This window comes from Populus trichocarpa, chromosome 18 (genome assembly GCF_000002775.5).
Source record: "Populus trichocarpa isolate Nisqually-1 chromosome 18, P.trichocarpa_v4.1, whole genome shotgun sequence".
NCBI classification, from domain to species: domain Eukaryota; kingdom Viridiplantae; phylum Streptophyta; class Magnoliopsida; order Malpighiales; family Salicaceae; genus Populus; species Populus trichocarpa.
Window position 1 is genome coordinate 9,622,933 of NC_037302.2, and position 19,956 is coordinate 9,642,888.

The following is a 19,956-nucleotide window of genomic DNA, read 5'->3' on the forward strand; positions in this document are numbered from 1 at the left end:
AGTTGTCTCCTCTTTATAATATTTACTATGCAAAGATATTGGAAAATTTCATTTTCTTTTAGCTTTGTGTAGTAAATTTATAAAGAAAAGTAGATATAGAAAGAACTTTTGCTTCTTTTTTTTTTAGAGTCTTGAAAACTTCGAAAACAATAGATTGACATATGACTTTTACAAGGAGATGTAGAAATCAAGAAACAAGTTATTTGGAAGAAGATCCACTTTTTTTTGTTGTGTTTTTTTTTTTAAATGGATCAAATTTGGGCAACCTGCCCGATGATAAAAGAACGCAAAGAATTTCGCGAGTGATCTAATTGTTCCAGGCGACCTGCCTGATGAAGAATAAAACGCGAGAAGGGTTTTGCGAGTGGTCTAATTGTTCCAGGCGACCTGCCCGATAGGAAGAAGAAACGCAAAGGATTTCGCGAGTTGTCTAATTGTTCCAAACGACCTGTTCGATGGTGAAAATATAGAGAGAGATTTTTTTTTCTTAGAAGTGGTCTCGTTGTAATAAGTGACCTACCTAGGTGGGAAAATACAAAGAAAGGGTCTCATTGTAATGGGTGACCTACCCAAGTAAAAAGAGAAAGGAAAATGAGGGCTCGAAGGCGCACTCAAAAGGATGGTCGAGGGATCAAAGGCGCACTCAAAGGAAGTGAAGGCTCGAAGACGCACTCAAAAGAATGGTCGAGGGCTCGAAGGCGCGCTCGAAAGGAAGTGAGGGCTCAAAGGCGCACTCGAAAAAGGTGAGGGATCGAAGGCGCACTCAAAAGAGGTGAGGGCTCGAAGGCGCACTCAAAAGAGAGGTAGGGTTAGGAAACACACTACCTTGGATGGTCAAGTGCTCGAAGACGCTCTCAAAAAGTGAGGTAGGGTTAGGAAACGCACTACCTTGGATGGTCAAAGGCTCGAAGGTGCACTTGAAAGGAAATGAGGGCTCGAAGGCGCACTTAAAAGAGAGGTAGGGCTAGGAAACGCATTACCTTACATGATCAAGGACTCAAAGGCGCACTTTAAAGGAGATAGAGGCTTGAAGATGCCCTTGAAAGGGAAGTAGGGTTAGGAAACGCACTACCTTAGATGGTCAAGTGCTTAAAGGCGCACTCGAAAGGCTCGAAGGCTCGAAGGCGCACTTGAAAGGAGATAAGGGCTTGAAAGCGCTCTCGAAAAGGGAGGTAGGGTTAGGAAATGCACTACCTTGGATGGTCAAAGGCTCGAAGGTGCACTTGAAAGGAAATGAGTGCTCGAAGGCGCCCTAAAAATGATGATCGAAGGCTCGAAGGTGCATTCGAAGGAGGTGGAAAAACACAGAGATTTTTCAGGTGGCCTAATTCTCATGGGCGGCCTGCCCAGGTTGAAAAATTCTCAAAAATGAAAAATTTTCAAAAGCAATTTCAATCTTTGGCCATTTCAAGTTGGCCTTCCACTTGATGGATTCCGCCAGAATTTTCTCTTATGAAATTTGCAAAACTCATTGTCCAATGTCTCAAAGTTTAGATGATATACATGCATCTTTACCTGATTTAAAATATAGGCCCCCATTTCTTCTTGATCTTCTTGTTGTTTGATTGATGAAGACATGATATCTCTGATTTGGTCATCTTCATTGCTTGGCTTCTAGCCCACTTGAGTTAGCCTATGTAAGTTTATTCCCAAATTTGTTTACATAACTGAGCCTTTGTGGTGCCCATCATGACCCACTTGCTTGCTAGAGATTTTCTGTCTCGTCAAATAATTTGAGACGATCATTCATTACTCCCCGTCTCACTTCTAATAACATTCGGTGTCAATTGCTAAAAGGATCAAGTTGTCTTTCGTAAACCAAAATACCCCCTTATCTTGTTGTAGGAAATGCTCATCTCTTTTTCCTATAAGGGATCGATTCTCCTTCTAAACACAATGTTGCCCCCTTGTACTAGTCATTGCCCCCAAGTGTGCTATGTCAGTGACTTAGACAAATAATGTTTTTAAGAGGCCATTCTCTCATTTCTCTCCTTTTTAGTTTTGTGAAGGAATATGGGTCTAGAATGAATCTTGAAATCTTGATCTTGCATTTTGAAAACAAAAATTGTTTCGTTGTGAGTTTAAAACAATTTGCTTTTGAAATATTGCAACTCCTTGGCTATTTTTTTTCTTGAAAAAGAGATTATATGCTCTTGTGTTTGGCAATGAGGTCTTCGGTGAAACTATGTCATGAGATGACCTTTTGTTTTTATAGGTTTTCAAAGTGAAGGGCTCGAGAAAAAGCTCGAGGTTTTGTTTGAGAAAAAAAACTTGTCTCTTTTTTAACATTCATTTTTATCAGCATGAATAATAATGAGTAGTTTATTCTTGATGTCATGAATCATATGAAAAGGTATTCTTTGCATTTTGAAAGCATTGTTTATTGTTCCAGGTTGCTTGCTTGCTTGCTTGATTAGAAAGGACTTCTACAGGCACGTAACGTAGGCTGTGGTTTTTTGCTATGAAAGAAAATGATTCATAAGGCTCAAAGAGTGTTTCAGGGTTTCAAAGACTGAGGATCACTATCAACAGTTTGACTCTTGATGTCATTCATATTTTATTTTGCCGCTCTTCTTTGATTTGTCACTTCTTCTTTTTTATTGCTTTGCTATGGCATACTCACTTTATCTTGGATGTCACTTTTTCTAGTGATTTGGGCATGCCCCCTAGCATTTGAGTTTCTTACGCTCTTATGCCTTTTTGGCTTTCTCACAGCTTTTTCTCTTTTCTCATTGAAATTTTCTCTTACCCCCTAGTGTAGGGTGTGATCCTAGTCGGGATTTTTTTTTCATGAAAGAAAAATTATTCAGGCTCAAAAAGGGATCGCAAGGGATGTACTTATTTCAGAACGTGAAAGGAATAACAAAGATGGTCTTTCCTCATTTCAAGCGCAAGCAGTTAAGATCAATAAACTTTGACCTCATCCAGTATGATGGTTTGGTCTTTGCAAAGATGCATTTCATGAATCATGAGCAACGAGTTCACTACATACCATTATTCATACATTTAAAAACACATGATTCAAGAGTCATGGGGTAAGGGTGTTTATTCATTTTTTTTTGTTTATAATTTAGTCACCTCAATGATGGAGTTGTTTGATTCACTTGTCATTCTACAAGTAGAATGTCAAAAATATCATTTTTGAATAAACATCAAATTATTTTTTGAAATCAAAATGCTAGATCAATTTTTCAAAACTCCAATAGGGAACTGATTTTGGTAAAAGAGATGAATTGCGTCTATGAGATCACGCGAGGCTTCAAAAGTGTATTCGTGAGTTCTTATAAGAAATCTCTCTTAAGAAGATGAATAATGCTTGGTCGTAAACACGATTGAATGACAAACTCATTATTTCATTGAAACTTTGGAAAAGAAGTTCAACAACAAAGAACTTATGTCAACATCTTGGGCTATGAATATTGGCATGGTAACACATAAAAGGGCTAAACATTTAGCAATCATTGATTGGAATTTTCAAAATCTTTCAATCATTCATTCTCCTCGACAAGGGCATCTTTTCAACAGTTAGTTGAAGTCATATGCAGACCATTCTCGGCCTAGTATCACCATAGCTTCTTTTCTTCAAGATAGTTGATTTCTGGGAGTCAGTGTGAAGAAATTAGCTATAGAATGGTAGGTGCCTTGGCAACCAACTTCAGTGTCCCTCCCTTTTCCAACTAAAACTGTTCTTCTCAATCGGGTCAGCAATCTTCCCTATCCCAATGGCTTGTTCAATCCTCTCAGCTATAACAACCAGGTCAGTGAAATGTTGAGCAGAGCTTCCAACCAGGTATTCAAAGTACGGGGCCTTAAAGGTGTTGGAAAATAAACTAATCATCTCTTTTTCCAACTTTAAAGGGTTTACTTGTGCAGTTACCTCACTCCATCTTCGAGCGTATTCCCTTATGGACTCCTTGTTTTCCTTCTCCATAGCTTGCAAGCTTAACCGATCAGGACCCACGTCTATATTGAACTTATATTGTCTCATAATAGCATCAACTAAATCCTTCCATTTTTTAACCTTGGTATTGTCCAACCGTATATACCAAGTAAGGGTAGTGTCACTCAAGCTGTCTTGAAAGAAATGAATCAGGAGTTTCTCATCATCAACCACCTCAGCCATTTTGTTGCAATATGCCTTGAGATGAGTTACAGGGCATTGGGTTCCTGTATATTTAGCGAATTCTGGGACCCTAAACTTCTTAGGAATGACTACGTTAGGTACCAAACACTTCTTGACAGCTTTCACTAGGTCACACAAATGATTTCCCTCAACTGCCCTTACCCTCTCTTATAGGGCAGTCCATTTTTCCGGACCCTCTTCTTTTACCCTCTTGCCCTTTTGAGATTCCTTCTCTGTAGAATCAATGGTAAACGGCATTCTCATGGGGTAAGCTGGTTGGAAATACATGGCTTGTTGAAAATCAAATGACAACCCATTTGCCCCCAGATTCTGTGGATTGAAAGTATTTATGAGCATAGGTTCAGGCTGAGCTATATGTGTTGCTTTTCCAGATTTGTCTCTCAAGACCTGTTCGAGTAGACTAGTAAGCCTTGCGACTTCTTCTTTAAGATTGTCCACCTTTTTTTAGTGTTGGGCTTCCAACTGGCTCTTTCTTCATTTTTCATTTGTCATTTTCTCAAATAATTGTTATACGTAGGTTTCAATGGGAAACCTATATTTCAACCTGCTAAATATAAATCATGCAATTATGCAAAAATGTTGATTCAATTTAAAAAAATGTGTATGAAATGCAGACTTCCCCTTCACAGGATGACAACCTAATAAGAAGATCCTAAGTGTTGAATGCATCAAAGGGTTGGTCATTATCTAGTTTCAAAGGGTCTCTCACATGCTCAGTAATCGTCCTTGAAAGGTCGATATGAGGCTTACAAGTAGTGTGAAGATAGAGGCCCTAAGTAATATCAGTTTGGCATATCAACCACTTCCAAGTAAACAATCAAGTGAGAGTTGAATGGTTTCACAAGTCTTACTCAGGCTAAAGCCATTGGGATACCGCTACTTTCCCACTTATCTTATATTGTAAAGTGTGTGCTCTCAAAGTGATGCATAGAAATATAAACAAGGATGCATGCTAAAGTAGTAAATGCAGGAAAAATAAACAAATAAACACAACAAACAAGATAGCAATAATAAGACAAAAGGCAAAGCTTAATCCTAAAAGTCCTCGGTGGAGTCGTCATTCTGTCACACCCAGATATCGCGGCGGCCTTAAAAATTTTACAAGGAAAGAACAGATTTCTGGCATCTTGTTCTTTTAGGGAAAAAGTCTTGTTTAAGGAGTCGCCACCGAGTATTATAGTCACTATGAACTCTAACTGGTCAATAGAGATTCTATGGTACGGGACTAGTTGTGGCTAAGGAAGGTATTAGCACCCCTAGCGCACCTTACCTGAGGTAAGCTACATTGCTAATCTTGTCTTAAATTGCTAAATTTTTTGTTTATTTATGTTATGACAATTCACTAGTAATATTTCTGACTCTAGCGTCAGTGAATATTTAATTACAGATACTTCCAACTCTGGCGCTGATAATTACTCAACTATGAATAATTTCAACTCTGGCGTTGGTAAAAATTCGTAACTAAAAAAAATCATTAAAATCATTTTTTTTATTCCGACATAAGTGAATAAAATCAATAAAAAAACATTTATTTTCTTATTTAATGCATGCAATTTCTATTTCTATTTTTTATTTTTTATTTTTATTTATTTATTTATTTATTTATTTTTTGACTGGGCCCAGCTCAGCCCATATGGGCTAGGCTAGACCCAGCCAACCCGGCCCGGTCACTGGCCCACGCCAGTGACCCGGCTGGGCAAAACACGCGTGAACTTGATTCACGCGTGCATGGCACTGTGCGAAGGTAATTAATTACTTTCGCACAGTGCTAAATGCACTGAAGTTTCAAAAAGAATGAAGAGGAAGAGGAAGAGAAAGCTTACCTTGCCGCAGGTTGCTTCGCTGGAGTGTTAGCGTCTTGGGCGAAGATCAGTGAAGGCGTCCGTTGCTAGGAAACTGGAATTCCTCCTTCTACCTCTGCTTTCCTGCCCTCTGTTTCTTCTTCTCTCGTCTGTGTATTTTTTTTTTTGCTCTGTTTTTCTACTGCTTCCACCTCTGGCGTTTGTTTTCTTCCTTGCTGTTTCGGTCCCCTCTGGTGACGGAAGGCTAGTTTCTGTTATGGGATTTCTGGAAAAAAAAAAAAACTAAGAGTTCCTCTGGTTTCTTTGTGTCTCTTTTCTTCCCGGTGCTTTTTTTCTCTCCGTCTCTCTCTGTTTTTCTCTCTTCGTCTGTGTCTCCTGGGTTTTTTTTGTGTTCGTCTCCTGTGTTTTTTTCTCTGGTTCTCGTTCCTCTCTCCCTGGGTTTTTTGCCTTTTCTTTTTTTTCTGGGTTTCTTCTCTCTGTTCCTGCGGTTCCCCCTCTGTTTTCTTCTTCATTTTTTTTTTCCTGCGCCATCTCATCTTCTCTGGCTTTATAGCCAGAGATTTGAAACGGCTTCCATCCTTTACTCCAGCAACGGCTCCTGAGGAGGAAGACGAAGAAGGCGATTAACAAATTCTAAAAACGGCGCCGTTTGTGTATGGCAATAGACATTTTCAATCTGGTCACTGAAGTTATGAAATCGTGTAATCCAGTCACTGGGTAAATTATAATTGGACCCCTGTATTTCCGCGCTGTTTACAAGCTAGTCCTTGGACTTTAATCTGCTGTAATTTGGCCCCCAATTTGCCCCAAACTTTGGTATTTCTTCAATTAAGTCCTTGATTTCATTAATTAAATTAATTTCAAGCTCAAATAAGTTTCAAAACTTATCAATTCTCCAATTAAGCCCTTGATTTGATTAATTAAATTAATTCTAAGCTCAATTAAGTCTCAAAACTTTCAATCATGTTGCCTTTAACCCAAATTTTAATTTATTCTTCATTTTTTTATTTGTTTTTCATCATCATTTTTTTATTTTTTTATTATCATTTTTCAGTAAATAAAATAATAGTAATAATAATAATAAAATAAAAGGGTAAAAAATTGGGTTATGAAAAAAGTCAAATAAGTTAAATGAAAAAAATATTAGCTAATAAAATTGTCCGAATATTGCAATTGTGCTCTAAAACAGTTAAAAATCTTTGTGACAAAGTACAAAGTCAAATAAGCTGATAACATTTAATTAGATGATAAAACAAAGAAGGGTAAATAGATTGAATCAAACAAAAAAAAGTTTGGATGAGAACTTATAAAAACATCAACAAAAAAGAAAAAAAAAAAAGTAATGGAGCTTAGTTCCGAGCCAACCAAATATTAATGATTGAAATCGGAGAAATAAAAAAAAAACTTAAATCTATACGAGTATGCATGTTAAAGTTGCAAGTCGGTTTATTAGACTGGGATAAGCATATATAAAGCAAATAAAAAAATAATAGAACCCTATTCCTAAAAAAATCAAATGTAAAAAAATAAAATCGAAAGGAAATCATTTTAGAAGAATGACAGGAAAAAAAAAAAAGAAACACCAGTAAACCCAACAAGCCTACCAAACCTTATAATCCAGATTATAAGAATGACATAACCCAATAGAAAGTAAATTAGAAAAAATTACGAAACTTAATTATAAAGGGAACCAAATGTTTAAGGATGAAACTAATAAAATTCTAAATTAAAAAAGTAACGATCCAAAAAAAACTCGTCAAACATGTGGTCTTGGTAATGAAATAGGGATAACTGAATTAAAAGAAAAAAAAATAAATAAATCATGAAGATCAATTTTTTAAAAAAAAATTGAAGGATGAAAATGAAAAAAAAAATTGTGTTGAGAAAAATAAACCCTAATAAATAAAAGAACAATGTTAACCCAGGTTAATTTTTAAAATATATGACTTGGTTCATAAAACAATGATCACCCTATAAAAAAAACACAGAACCCAATTCCTAACTAACACCATGGTGAAGAATTAAATTAAAAAAAATAATTTTATAAAAGGCTCTAAAACAAGAAAAAATAGCAACCAAAAGATGAGAACAAAAGTAGAAATAAAAAAATAGAGATTTGGCATTTTTGAATTGATGGTGAAATTGAAAGGACAATTTCATTTCAATCAAAAACTAAAAATAGAAATTAAAAAAATATGGACCAAATTAAAAAATAAAATAAAAGGACAACTTGCAATTTTTATTGAATGATGAAATGAAAAATAATTTTTAATTTTAAAAAAGGACCCAGAACAAGAACTTAGTAATTAAAAAAAAGAATGGTCGAATTTGAAATAACAATAAAATAAGGGAACAACTATGAAATTTAAAATGGCTATCGTGAATTTTGAGGAGAAGAGAGAGAAAATAAGGAAAGAATAAAGAAAATAACACTGACAACACACCACCGAGAATGAGAATACATGTGCCACCCCTGTAGGAAAGAATGTTGAGATGCATGAGCTACCCCCATCAAACTCGTGGTCCTAATAATGAAATCAGGATAACTAAATTGAAAGAAAAAAAAAATCATAAAGCTCAATTTTAAAAAAAATAATAATTAAAAGATGAAAATGAAAACTAAAAATTGTGTAGAAAAAAACTCAATAAATAAAAGAACGATGTTAACCCGGGTTAATTTTTAAAATATATGACTTGGTTCATAAAACCATGATCATCCTATAAAAAAAAAAAACATAGAGTTTAATTCCTAACTAACCACATGCTGAAGAATTAAATTCAAAAAATTAATTTTACAAAAGGCTCTAAAAAAAACAACCAAAAGAATGAGAATAAAATTAGAAATAAAAACAAATTAGAGGATGAAATTGAAAGGAAAATTTAATTTCACTATAGAGTCAAAAACTAAAAATAAAAATTAAAAAAATATGGATCAAAATTGAAAAATAAAATAAAAGGACAACTTGCACTTTTTTTATTGAATATCGAAATTGAAAACAATTTTACATTTTAGAAAAAGACCTAGAACAAAAACTTAGTAATAAAAAAGGGACCAAATTTGAAATAATAATAAAATAAAGGGACAACTATGAAATTTGAAATGACTAGTATGAAATTTGAAGATAAGAGAGGGAAAATATGAAAACAAATAAAGAAAATAAGACCAACTACACACCACCAAGAATAAGAATACATGTGCAACCCCTACAGGAAAAGAATTCTAAGATGCATCAATCGCCACAATGGAAGAGTGGGTTGGCCGCTAGAAAAGGTTGCATGTGCCGCCAAAGCTGCTGCATCTTTATAACTATACCCATTAATTTCAGTCTCCTATATTTGTTTCATAATCAAATTCGGTCCTTTAAGCTTTAATTGCTTTAAATCAACTTAATTTAAACATATTTTGATAAATTGGGCATCAATCGAGCACCAGACCTTTGCCTTAATAGATCAATTGCTTTAAATCAACTAATTTTTAGCATGATTACTAAATTGTTATGATTTTCCTGTTAGGCATGCCAATCTATTAATTGATAATAGATCAATGAATTGTTTATTTTACATGTTCCTTGTTATTCATTTCTTCCTTCTAATAAGAAGATACTACACCTAAAAAAGTGCAAGCAGCAAACGAAATTGGTTTGATTAACCAAAATTTGGCAAAAAAACAAGCATAGGTACCCAATGGCGACTCCAATCAAGGAAAGAAGTGGAAAGAATACAACGCTCGATAGCCAAACCATTTAAAACTCACAGCACGGAAATCACATCCAGCTTGAGCTCCATATAAAGGTAATCAGCGTTACAGGCATGGGCATCAGATCCAGTCATGAGACAAGACAAAAAAAAAAAAACTTTTATACGGGAAAGGGAGATGAAGGGGGCGGGTCCCAAAATTAGAGGGCCACATCCAGAAATCATAGAGACCAAATAAAAATAAAAATAAAAATCTTAACATCTGGCTAGGTTTCTCCCATCTTATTGAGTGTAGGATGAAGGTTGGTAAGTAACGGGTGCAGCAGAGCCGTAATCATATGCCCCATAACTGGTCTGGCTTCCATAAGAACCACTGGCACGGAAACCGGCAGCACTCATGTTCTCCGCTGGCTGTGAGTAGAGTTGTTGAGGAATTGCACTGGGGCTTTGAGAGTGATGGTAGGGTTGCTGAGAGATTGCAGAAGGGCTTTGAGCGTGGGAGATACCATAAGTTGATGCATACGGGGCTGCTGCAGGGCCCTCATAGACACTCTGGCTAGGGTAGTGGAATGGCCCAGAATATCTTCTAGCCGGGCTATGCTGTGCAGGGGGAGGAGCATTCCTGCGGCTGAAAGAGGAATAATTGTTTGAAAATTTGGCAGCTTTGGCTTGACGATAAGGAGTAGGTCCACTGTCCCGGGCACCACTTGAACCATGGCCTCGCTTGTTTTGAGACTTGGTAGCAGTGGCAGCTGACGTACCCCTCTTCCTCTCTGCTTTGGTTTTTTCAAGCAGAGAAGCACGTTTTCTCAAGCTGTCAAGGGAAAATTCTGATTCAAGCTTATGATCTTCCACACATTTGATGATTGCTTTAATAGAATTCAACTCCAAGGTACTTGACTCATCCTGCAAAAAAATTACTAAGAATCTTGCAGACTCAAATGTTTCATGTCATTAGAATTACACAATATAGATAGAGATTAGACACACCGTTGCAGCTGCACTATAATTGCCATTCTTCAAGACAGTAGTTGTGATCTTCTTGGAATTCTTAAGATATGACTTGAGTAGAGATACAGGAGAAAATCTTTTCGTCAAACCAGATTCAGAAGCAAAATATACAGCCTCTATCTCTTTCCCATTCTTCACCAATTCATCAATTATATCTGCAAAACAAATTATGATTGAAAAAGATTACTAAAAAAGTGATTATAGAACAATATATCAAAATCAGATTTGAAATACGAGAATAAAGTGATGTTCCTAAGAAAAAAGTTTAACCCCATAAACACTTGTTTGAACTCTCAGCTAAACTAAGTACAGACATATACACAGTGATAGTCATATCTTGAAACCAGTAATAGGGATCATACACTACTTAACTACCTCTCATGAGGGGAGGAATGAGGCAGGTTTGGTTCATATGAACTAAGAAATAAGCAAGAAAGATATTCTGTCAACTAACCTTAAATGATGGTTAGGATTATTACTCCCGGGAATACAGAAAACTTTGTTATTATCTGAAGTCACAACACAGATAAACTCTGCCTACCAAAATAAGAGTTTTGCTAACAAAGTTGCATGCACAATTTAAAGGGGAACCAACCCCTGTTGGAATGGCAAACCAATAAAATTAACAGACCTTTTTTTTTCTTTCACAAATGGTTGATGAGAACCATTGAACACTTAAAGAGTCTAGTTCACTTAAGCGTACAAAGAACATTCTTCAGAAAAGGAAATAAGCAGTTCTATGCACAATGATGTAAGCAAAACCAATTCAACTCTCGCATGTCATTTATACATTTATTTGTCAGGGCAGTATAGCATTGTTTCCATCACCTTGGTAAAGTCTGTTTTATTTAAATAAATTATCGCTTTCCAGGTGATATCAATGCCATAAGATTGTACACGCTGGCTTTCGAAAGCATCAGCCTGGAAACATTATGCAAATACCCAATTAACTTAACAAGGCCACACCAAGCAGATGTAGTAGTACCAGGATAGGACCTTGCATTATTTGTAAATGTCAAAAACATCAGAAACAATTTCTAGTGGAACAAAAATGCAATAGTGCAAGTCATTTTAAAACAATTTTGAACATAGGCACTTCAACTCTTAGAGCATTAGCCTCGAGTTCTTTAGAAACAGAATAAAGCGTTTTTGGCATAATTTACATAGCATTTGGAGATACTAAAGCTGTGCCCTTTCAGATTCACAGTATCATATCTATTGATCATACAAAGAGAGATTATTACGTCCTTTGATGCCAACTAATTATGCAATGATCTCATTTACAACAATGAATCTCACAAACAAAAAAGGTATAGAACAAAAGGCAACACCCAAAAGTACAAAATAGTAGCGAGTTGAACAGAAAAACCTTGCAACAAATGTCACTGACATTCTTATGAACTGACCACACAGAACAGCAATTACCACTGAAGAACAAATAACCCACTGATCAAATTAATATCCTACATACCTCCCATTTTCTCTCCAAAACCAATAGCAGCTGCAAGCTTCGCCATATCCCTCCTTGATGCATTCTCTGCCACAAGCTTCCTCAAGAACTCCTCATCAAACCTCGACTTCAGCCCAAATCCCAACACCATTTGCAAAAACATTACCGCCTCCGCAGGTCCCACGACTCCACCGCCACCGCCACCGCCACCGCCACCCTCCCCATCAGCCTTCTCCTCTACCTCGTCCTCCTCCTTCCAGTTCTCCAAAATCCCAGCAGCCCTCTCCACCACACTACGTGCAAATTCCGGCCCTTTATCCTTCCTTCCAAAACAACAACCTTCCGGGAAAAGCGCCTGCACCAGTATTCCACATGCCCACCTCTTATCTGTAACCCCAACTTTCCCAACTTTATCTCTTACTAACTCATCCACTGCATCCAAAGTCAGTCTCGCAGGATCCACAGCTTCCATTATCGCACGTGAAATCTCCGCTCTAAGAAACACTGATTCCTTCCGTTTCGAAACTACAAATCTTAACAACCCAGATGAATCCATTCTCCTACATAAAGACTTCAACGAATCCGATAAATTATCGAAAGAGTGGGAATTTCGGAACTCCGATAACGCGGTCTCTCTTTGCTCCTCGACTTTGGCAGCAGCAGCTGACTCGCGTTCCGGTATGGATTTTTCTCTGCAACTAAGGGATTCGAGGGTTAGCTGGGAATTGGATTCTAAAGATTGGAATTTGGATTCCAGGGATAGAGATTTCTGGGAGAGGGAGTTTTGAAGGGATTTGAAGTGAGTGGTCAAGGTTGTGAATAGTTGGGTACAGGAGGATAGAATGGTCTTTCGCGCGTCGAGGTCGTTGAAGAATTTCTGCGTTCTCTCTGTTTCGATTGCTAATTCGGTCGCCATTGATTGAAGACGATGAAGATTGTGAAACGATGCTGATTCTTTAAGGAATGAATGATCGATCGAGGGGTTTCAAAACCCTAAACCCTAAAATGTTGGTTGAGGGAAAAGGAAAGGATTTATGCACTGAGGATGACTGGTTCCGTATTTTCCCTTTGCGTTTGTAATGCATTTGTTTGTGCGATAGGAAATGTATTAAATTAATGATTTTTTAATTAAAATAAAGTTTTTAATTAAAAAATATATATTTTTAATAATTTTATCGCATAACCACATACAATTTTAATTTAATAATTTTAAGAGTATCCTACTTTTTTTTTTTTTTTCATCACCGCTCAATGGTAATGTTTTTCACATTATTCTTAGAATTAAACCAAATTAGATATATAAACATGTATGATGCATTACTAAAGAAATTGAAGAATAAAATACATATATTTTTAATATATCTATTAATGTTTTCCCTCAATCCATTGTTTAAAATAATAAATGTTACCCTTACAATTATTTTCTTGACTACTTTTTTTCTTTCAAAACAAAATAACAAGCTCAAATGCAAATTGGGATGGCAACTTTATCCAATTAGGTGCCTAATATCACTCACGTAATGTAATATTCAATTTTGACTTACTATAGATAAAATTTCATCAAATTTCACTTGGACCAAATATAGAATTCACTTCCTCGTATCCAATCTGATATTTTCATTATTTTTTATAAAAAAAATAAATTATAAATATATACATTTTTTATGGGATGATATATACTTTGGACTTTGCTTTATTTAGAAATTTTGATTTATGGTATTGTTATTGGGTTTTCCAAAACACATACATGCAATGCAATAGAAAATGTAAATTTAAAAATTTTTGGGATTCTTAAGGATCCCGTTAGATAGATTTAGAGTTCTTTAGGGTTTATGTGACTTGAAAATGAGATATTTCTTTTTGGCTTTGAATATTTGTTTCAACGCCTAGTGGTTGCAAACCACAAGTCGTTCAAGTGTTCAACCTCTAACAGTAATCCACACGAACCATTATTGATAAATCTCCTAAACACTTTTAGAAGAGATAGATTGATATACCTTAAAATGCTAGCCTTTTTTCTTGTGTTTCATGTGTTTAAGTACTATATTTTTCTCACCTTAAAAAATAAAAGACATATCTTTCTATTTATAGAGAAACCAAAAATACCCTATAAATGATAAAATATCATTTTTCCCTTAAATAATATCATATATATCATTTTAGGCTAATTTTAGAAATTTATTCAATTAACTCCTTACGTTATTGTTTATAGGTCTAGAATTATAATCATTTATATTAATTACATATAGTTTATATTAATTACATTATAGTTCTTATTTTTAAAATTTATTTACAATCAAGTCACACTTGATTAATCATCCTATTTTAATTCCTAACCAACGGTTCTTATATGTGTGACCTATAGGTTCCCTAATAAGTTGACCCAAATATAAGTCATAATCCTAAATAAAAATAAGATTAAATAATTAAACAAAATAATTTATTATCAATTCAACAATTGATTTTTTTATATATTTGAAGATCAAATAAAATATCTAGCAACCTGTCATTATCTCTTAAATATTAGAAAAGTTATAAGTGGTTTGACTCAACTTTTCAGTAACAAGTTTCTTAGTGTAATTATTATCATTTGATCAATAATATTCTAATTTAGACATTATAACATGGGTGGTGAATACTCTCTTGATCACTCAAATGTCTCATATAATTCATGTTATACATAATTTCTGCTCATTCGTTACCTCGATTAGGATAACATGTAACATGATTAAAATATAACAATATTGATATAAGACAACTTAGTGATCTTAAGTCTAAGAATCACTTACATGATTGTCATGTGAGCTTTTCAATAGATAATTTTTCATTTTTTTTTACAAACAATACTGAAGCTCCCCAGGGCAAGTTACTAGGCCAAATGAAGCCTTTATCTAACAATTCCTAAAGCTGAACCTTCAGTTCAGTCAATTTCATAGGTGTCATCCTATAAGGAGACTGGGCTATAGGAGAAATTCTTGGAATAGTTTCTAGGGGAACTTCAATTTCTCTACGGGAGGTAATCCAGGCAATTATTCTAGGAATACATCTCGGAACTCACTTACAACGGGAATACTAGCCAAATCTATACTACCCTTTTCCAGCTCTCTTACATGGGCTAACCAAGCAAAACAACCCTTCCTCAGTAACTTTCTAGCCACCAAAACTAAGATTACATAACTTGCAATATCTTTTTGTTCCCCTTTAACCACTACTCTTTTATCACCTATTCCTTGGATTGCCACCGTCTTGGTGAAACAATCCACTTATGCCTTATGTTTACTTAGCCAAACCATACCCAGATTCAAGTCAAAATCATATAACTCTAACGATAAAAGATCTACCCTCAATTCTGACCCTCCAATATATAGTTTTACCCCTCTATAAAAACTGTCAAATCTCTGGCACCTACATCTGATTTATAACTCTTTCTCCTCTCTTTTTTCCAGCCAAAGCCCAGCAACCTCAACATCCTCTTCACCACGGTAAGTCATACAACCTATCCCTCTCATACACTTCACCCACTGCACTATGGTGACTACTCCCTTTGATTTAGGAGTTGTATTGGAGGCTCCCGCTGCCATTCCTGCTGCTACAGCTCTTATTATATGATCCATAGAAGCAAGATTCGAAAATGGGTTTGACCCGGCTACCGGTGCCACTGATGGGGGTATATTATCTCCCCCCGTATGTCTGATACATCGGGCATTGTTACCCCAGCCTGACGGGACAACAAATCATCTCAAAGTCTCACTGACTCGCCCCTTTCAGAGTATACTGATGTTGTAGGTACATGAGAGGAAGTGTCTGTCAAGGGATCCCAATCTGGATCACTTTTATAATGAAGACTCTGATCATTTCCCTGAACTGGGAATGGATCAGTCCTGGCTCCCTGCCTTGTTCTCACCATTCTGAACCACATTTTAAAACATTATACTCATTCTTATCCCTGGAATAGCAACCTGAGCTCTGATACCAAATGTAACATCCTCATATCCAGGATAAAGTAACGATCTTATGTTAACTGATAAATAGAGTGATTAATTTTTTTTTTCTATATCTATTCATGGTGTTTGTATTAAAGTCTATCAAAATTTCGATGGAGTCTCCCCTATACTGGGAGGTCCCAACTCCCAAGTTATCGACATACGACCTGTTTACACTTTTAATGTACCGCATCTCCTAACTCAATTCAACCCAATCATCCTGGGTCTAAATCCCACAAACATCATCATTCATATCAACCACAATGTTTATGATATACATTGTACAACAATTATCATTATGGATGGATAAAGATATAAACATGCATACATGAAACATGGTTATACAAACTACATAATTAAATTCATATATTCAAGTTTAAACATCAATTATACAAATTGAGTTATATAAAAGCTGTAATATTACCAAATATAAGGGTATACTCCCTAAAACCTAAATTACAAAAAGTGAATCTAAGCTAGAATCTACTCCTGTCGTGCATGCGATGGTCCTGAAAATAAAAATACATATTATTGAAATATGAATATCACAATAATATAGCAATACAAATATCCAGCAATTTATAAAGGCAAACATGCATTCATATTTTATTCACTTCTCCCTTTTGGAAACTCTTTCTCCTTCAACTACTAAAAACCATTTTATCTTTCATTATCAACCTCCATTCAATATCTCATAAGACCACCCATGATTATTTCTGCTTAACACATTACCGATACTAATTTTACTGTTATCATCATCATCCCGTAGAAGTCAATGCAAGGTGATCCCCTTACCCGGGATCCTAACATACACTAAATGTATGCTAGTCAATACATGGTGATCCCTTTACCCAGGATCCTAATACACACATAATGTATGCTAGCCAATACATGGTTAATCCCCTTATCCGGAATCTTAACATACACTAAATGTATGCTAATCCAAACATGGCGATCCCTTTACCCAGGATCCTAACATACATTAAATGTATACTATTTCACGCTCCAAATCACACTTTTCATATTTCCTTTGTCAACGATGATTTCATCACTTGGCAATTCAAACAACAACCGTTCACCTTGAATACACATACATTCAGAATACTATCCAAAATATCAGCATCATTGCGCAAACTTTCCTCCTTTCTCTTAATATCCAACGTTCGGTAATTCACATCTCACATCAATAACATATTAAATCATAGAATTTAACTAGAAAGTATATGTGTGGATCACCTACCTGTAGTAGAAGCTCTACTCGTGCTCCCTTGCTGTTGCCACTACACAACGCCTATGGTCCCTCCTGGTAATCACAGGCATAATCTCATAAGTGATCCTTATTCAAGGATATATTTCATATTAACCATATTAACAACCAATACATGTATTTCTTTCAATTATTCCTTTCTTTATATTTTATGTTCTCTCATTTCATCAATTTAAATCATCATTCTTTTTCCAACCATGGTTACCACTCTTTTCTCTATATTTAATTTGTTACTGTTTATACCTCGAATTGTTACTGTCCGACCTCTTCTTAGATTTTTAACTATATCTAGAGTTATAGAACTCCGTTTCAAGCGAGATTGGTCTTGTTGGAAAGTTAAGACATGAGGCTACAAGTTCTCTAAAAGAAGGAGAACCCAGTTCTGCCTCTAAGACAGTCAAAATTGCTCATCAACAAATATTTAAATTGTTACTGTCCAACTGTTACTGTCTAGATATTGAACTGTTATTGTCTGACCTCTCCTCTGATATTTAACTATATCTAGAGTTATAGAGCTCCGTTTCAAGAGAGATTGGTCTCGTTGGAAAGCTAAGACACGAGGCTACAAGTTCTTTGAAGAAATGAGAACCTAGTTCTGCCTCTAAGACAGTCAAAATCGCTCATCAACAAACATTTGGATTGTTACTGTCCGCTGTTACTGTCTTGTTTTTGAATCATTATTGTCTGACCTCTCCTCAGATTGTTAACTATAGCTAGAGTTATAGAACTCCATTTCAAGCAAGATTGGTCTCTTTGGAAAACTAAGACACGAGGCTACAAGTTCTCTAAAGGAAGGAGAACCCAGTTCTGCCTCTAAAATATCAAAATCGCTCATCAACAAACATTTGGACTGTTACTGTCCAACTGTTACTATCTTGTTTTTGAACCGTTATTGTCTAACCTCTCCTCAAATTTTTAACTATATTTAGAGTTGTAGAACTCTGTTTCAAGCAAGATTGGTCTTTTTGGAAACCTAATACATGAGGCTACAAGTTCTCTGAAGGAAGGAGAACTCAGTTCTGCCTCTAAGACAGTCAAAATCGCTCATCAACAAACATTTAGACTATTACTGTCCAACTGTTACTGTCCGACCTCTCCTCAGATTTTTAACTATATCTAGAGTTATAGAACTCTGTTTCAAGCAAGATTGGTCTCTTTGGAAAGCTAAGACATGAGGCTACAAGTTCTCTGAAGGAAGGAGAACACACTCTGCCTCTAAGACAATCAAAATCACTCATCAACAAACATTTGAACTGTTACTGTTCAATTGTTACTGTCTTGTTTTTGAACCGTTACTGTCTGACCTCTCCTCAGATTTTTAACTATATCTAGAGTTATAGAACTTCGTTTCAAGCAAGATTGGTCTCTTTGGAAAGCTAAGACATGAGGCTACAAGTTCTCTGAAGAAAGGAGAATCTAGTTCTGCCTCTAAGACAATCAAAATTGCTCATCAACAAACATTTGAACTGTTACTATCTTGAACCGGTACTGTCTAGGTATTGAATTGTTACTGTCTTAAACTATTACTGTCTAGATATTGAACTGTTATTGTCTGACCTCTCTTCAGATTTTTGGTGAGAATAGGAATATTTATGCTATATAATTTTTCTTATTTGTAGTTAGGCCCCCACATCTTTTTTTCTTTTTATAATTAAGTTATATCTCTTTTCATTTCTTATAATTTCACCTCACAACTTTTAGTTTAGTTTATTTTCTTTAATTTAATCCAACCCTCAATATTTTCGGGTTGATTTATGATATTTTGAAATATTTCGTCCAGAAACTTATATTCAAAAAATTTTGAATTTCTATTTTTATTTAACCATATACATGAATTTCTTTACTTTTATTTCTCATGTAATTAGTTTGCAATTTAAACAACCTTTATTTTTTTTCCAGACATTCCCCATAAAAAAAAAAATCCTTTTAAGCCGTGTTTTTTACTGTAACTTTGTACATTCAGCCACCATAAAACCAGTCCCTGCTCCATATTTGTTGATACAAAAATTAAGCTAAAATAGAACACAAAACTAGGTGCGAACACAATACAAGGACAACTAGCAACATAGAAAGCTAGAAGACTGAGATCTCTATGGAACAATTAAGGGCCAACATTGGTTTTAGGACAATCGAGTATATTTAAATTGGAAAATACATGTTTTTTTTTGTATTTTTATATTAGTTTTTGTTTTGATGTGTAAGCAATAATCTATTTGGAGAACTCTAATAGATGACCCATTTTATGTTCCTATCTTGGATATTGACTATTTGAATTAACAAATACATGTTTATGTTGTTAGTTTTTTTTTTCTATGTTTGGAATATATTCATTAATGTTGCAAGCGAGTTTGGACTAGATAGATGTAATTATATATACGACCATTAAGAGTAAATGTTGGTTTTTAAACCCATTTCAATTAATATATACTGAAACAAGCTCATGCCTATCCATAACTCGCCATCCCTACGATTTAAATGCCCATCTTTTATCAAAGTAAATGGGCTTGTGAGAAATTGAAAATGCAATGAAATTTGACTAATAGAGGGAAATAATTAGTGTAAAAAAGAAGAAGAAAACTTTTGAGATGAGTCGAAACAGTCGA

General features: G+C 35.2%; 1 protein-coding gene and 1 long non-coding RNA gene across 4 annotated transcripts in view; both read right to left on the bottom strand.

Moving 5' to 3' along the window:
• Positions 1–13,193, bottom strand: part of LOC18107622 (FRIGIDA-like protein 4a) — a 69,129-nt gene extending 55,936 nt beyond the window's left edge. Inside the window, exons 1-3 of one of the 3 annotated variants that reach the window (XR_008058075.1) lie at positions 12,125–13,190; positions 10,633–10,808; positions 9,802–10,548 (exon numbers count right to left, since the gene is read on the bottom strand). Coding sequence is in view for 2 of the 3 variants with exons in the window: in XM_006371838.3 (XP_006371900.1) it covers positions 9,925–10,548; positions 10,633–10,808; positions 12,125–13,019 (1,695 nt within the window). In the remaining variant the exon portion in view is untranslated. Of the gene's footprint in view, positions 1–9,677; positions 10,549–10,632; positions 10,809–12,124 lie in introns of those variants that run through there. The other 2 variants (XM_006371838.3, XM_052449052.1) reach the window with 2 other exon arrangements.
• A 3,189-nt stretch (positions 13,194–16,382) lies between these two features.
• LOC112324957 (uncharacterized) lies at positions 16,383–18,350 on the bottom strand. Its single transcript, XR_002978952.2, has 2 exons — positions 17,327–18,350; positions 16,383–16,595 (listed from the first exon to the last, which is right to left on the bottom strand). It is a non-coding gene; the product is annotated as an uncharacterized LOC112324957 (long non-coding RNA).
• Between the last annotated feature and the right edge of the window lie 1,606 nt (positions 18,351–19,956).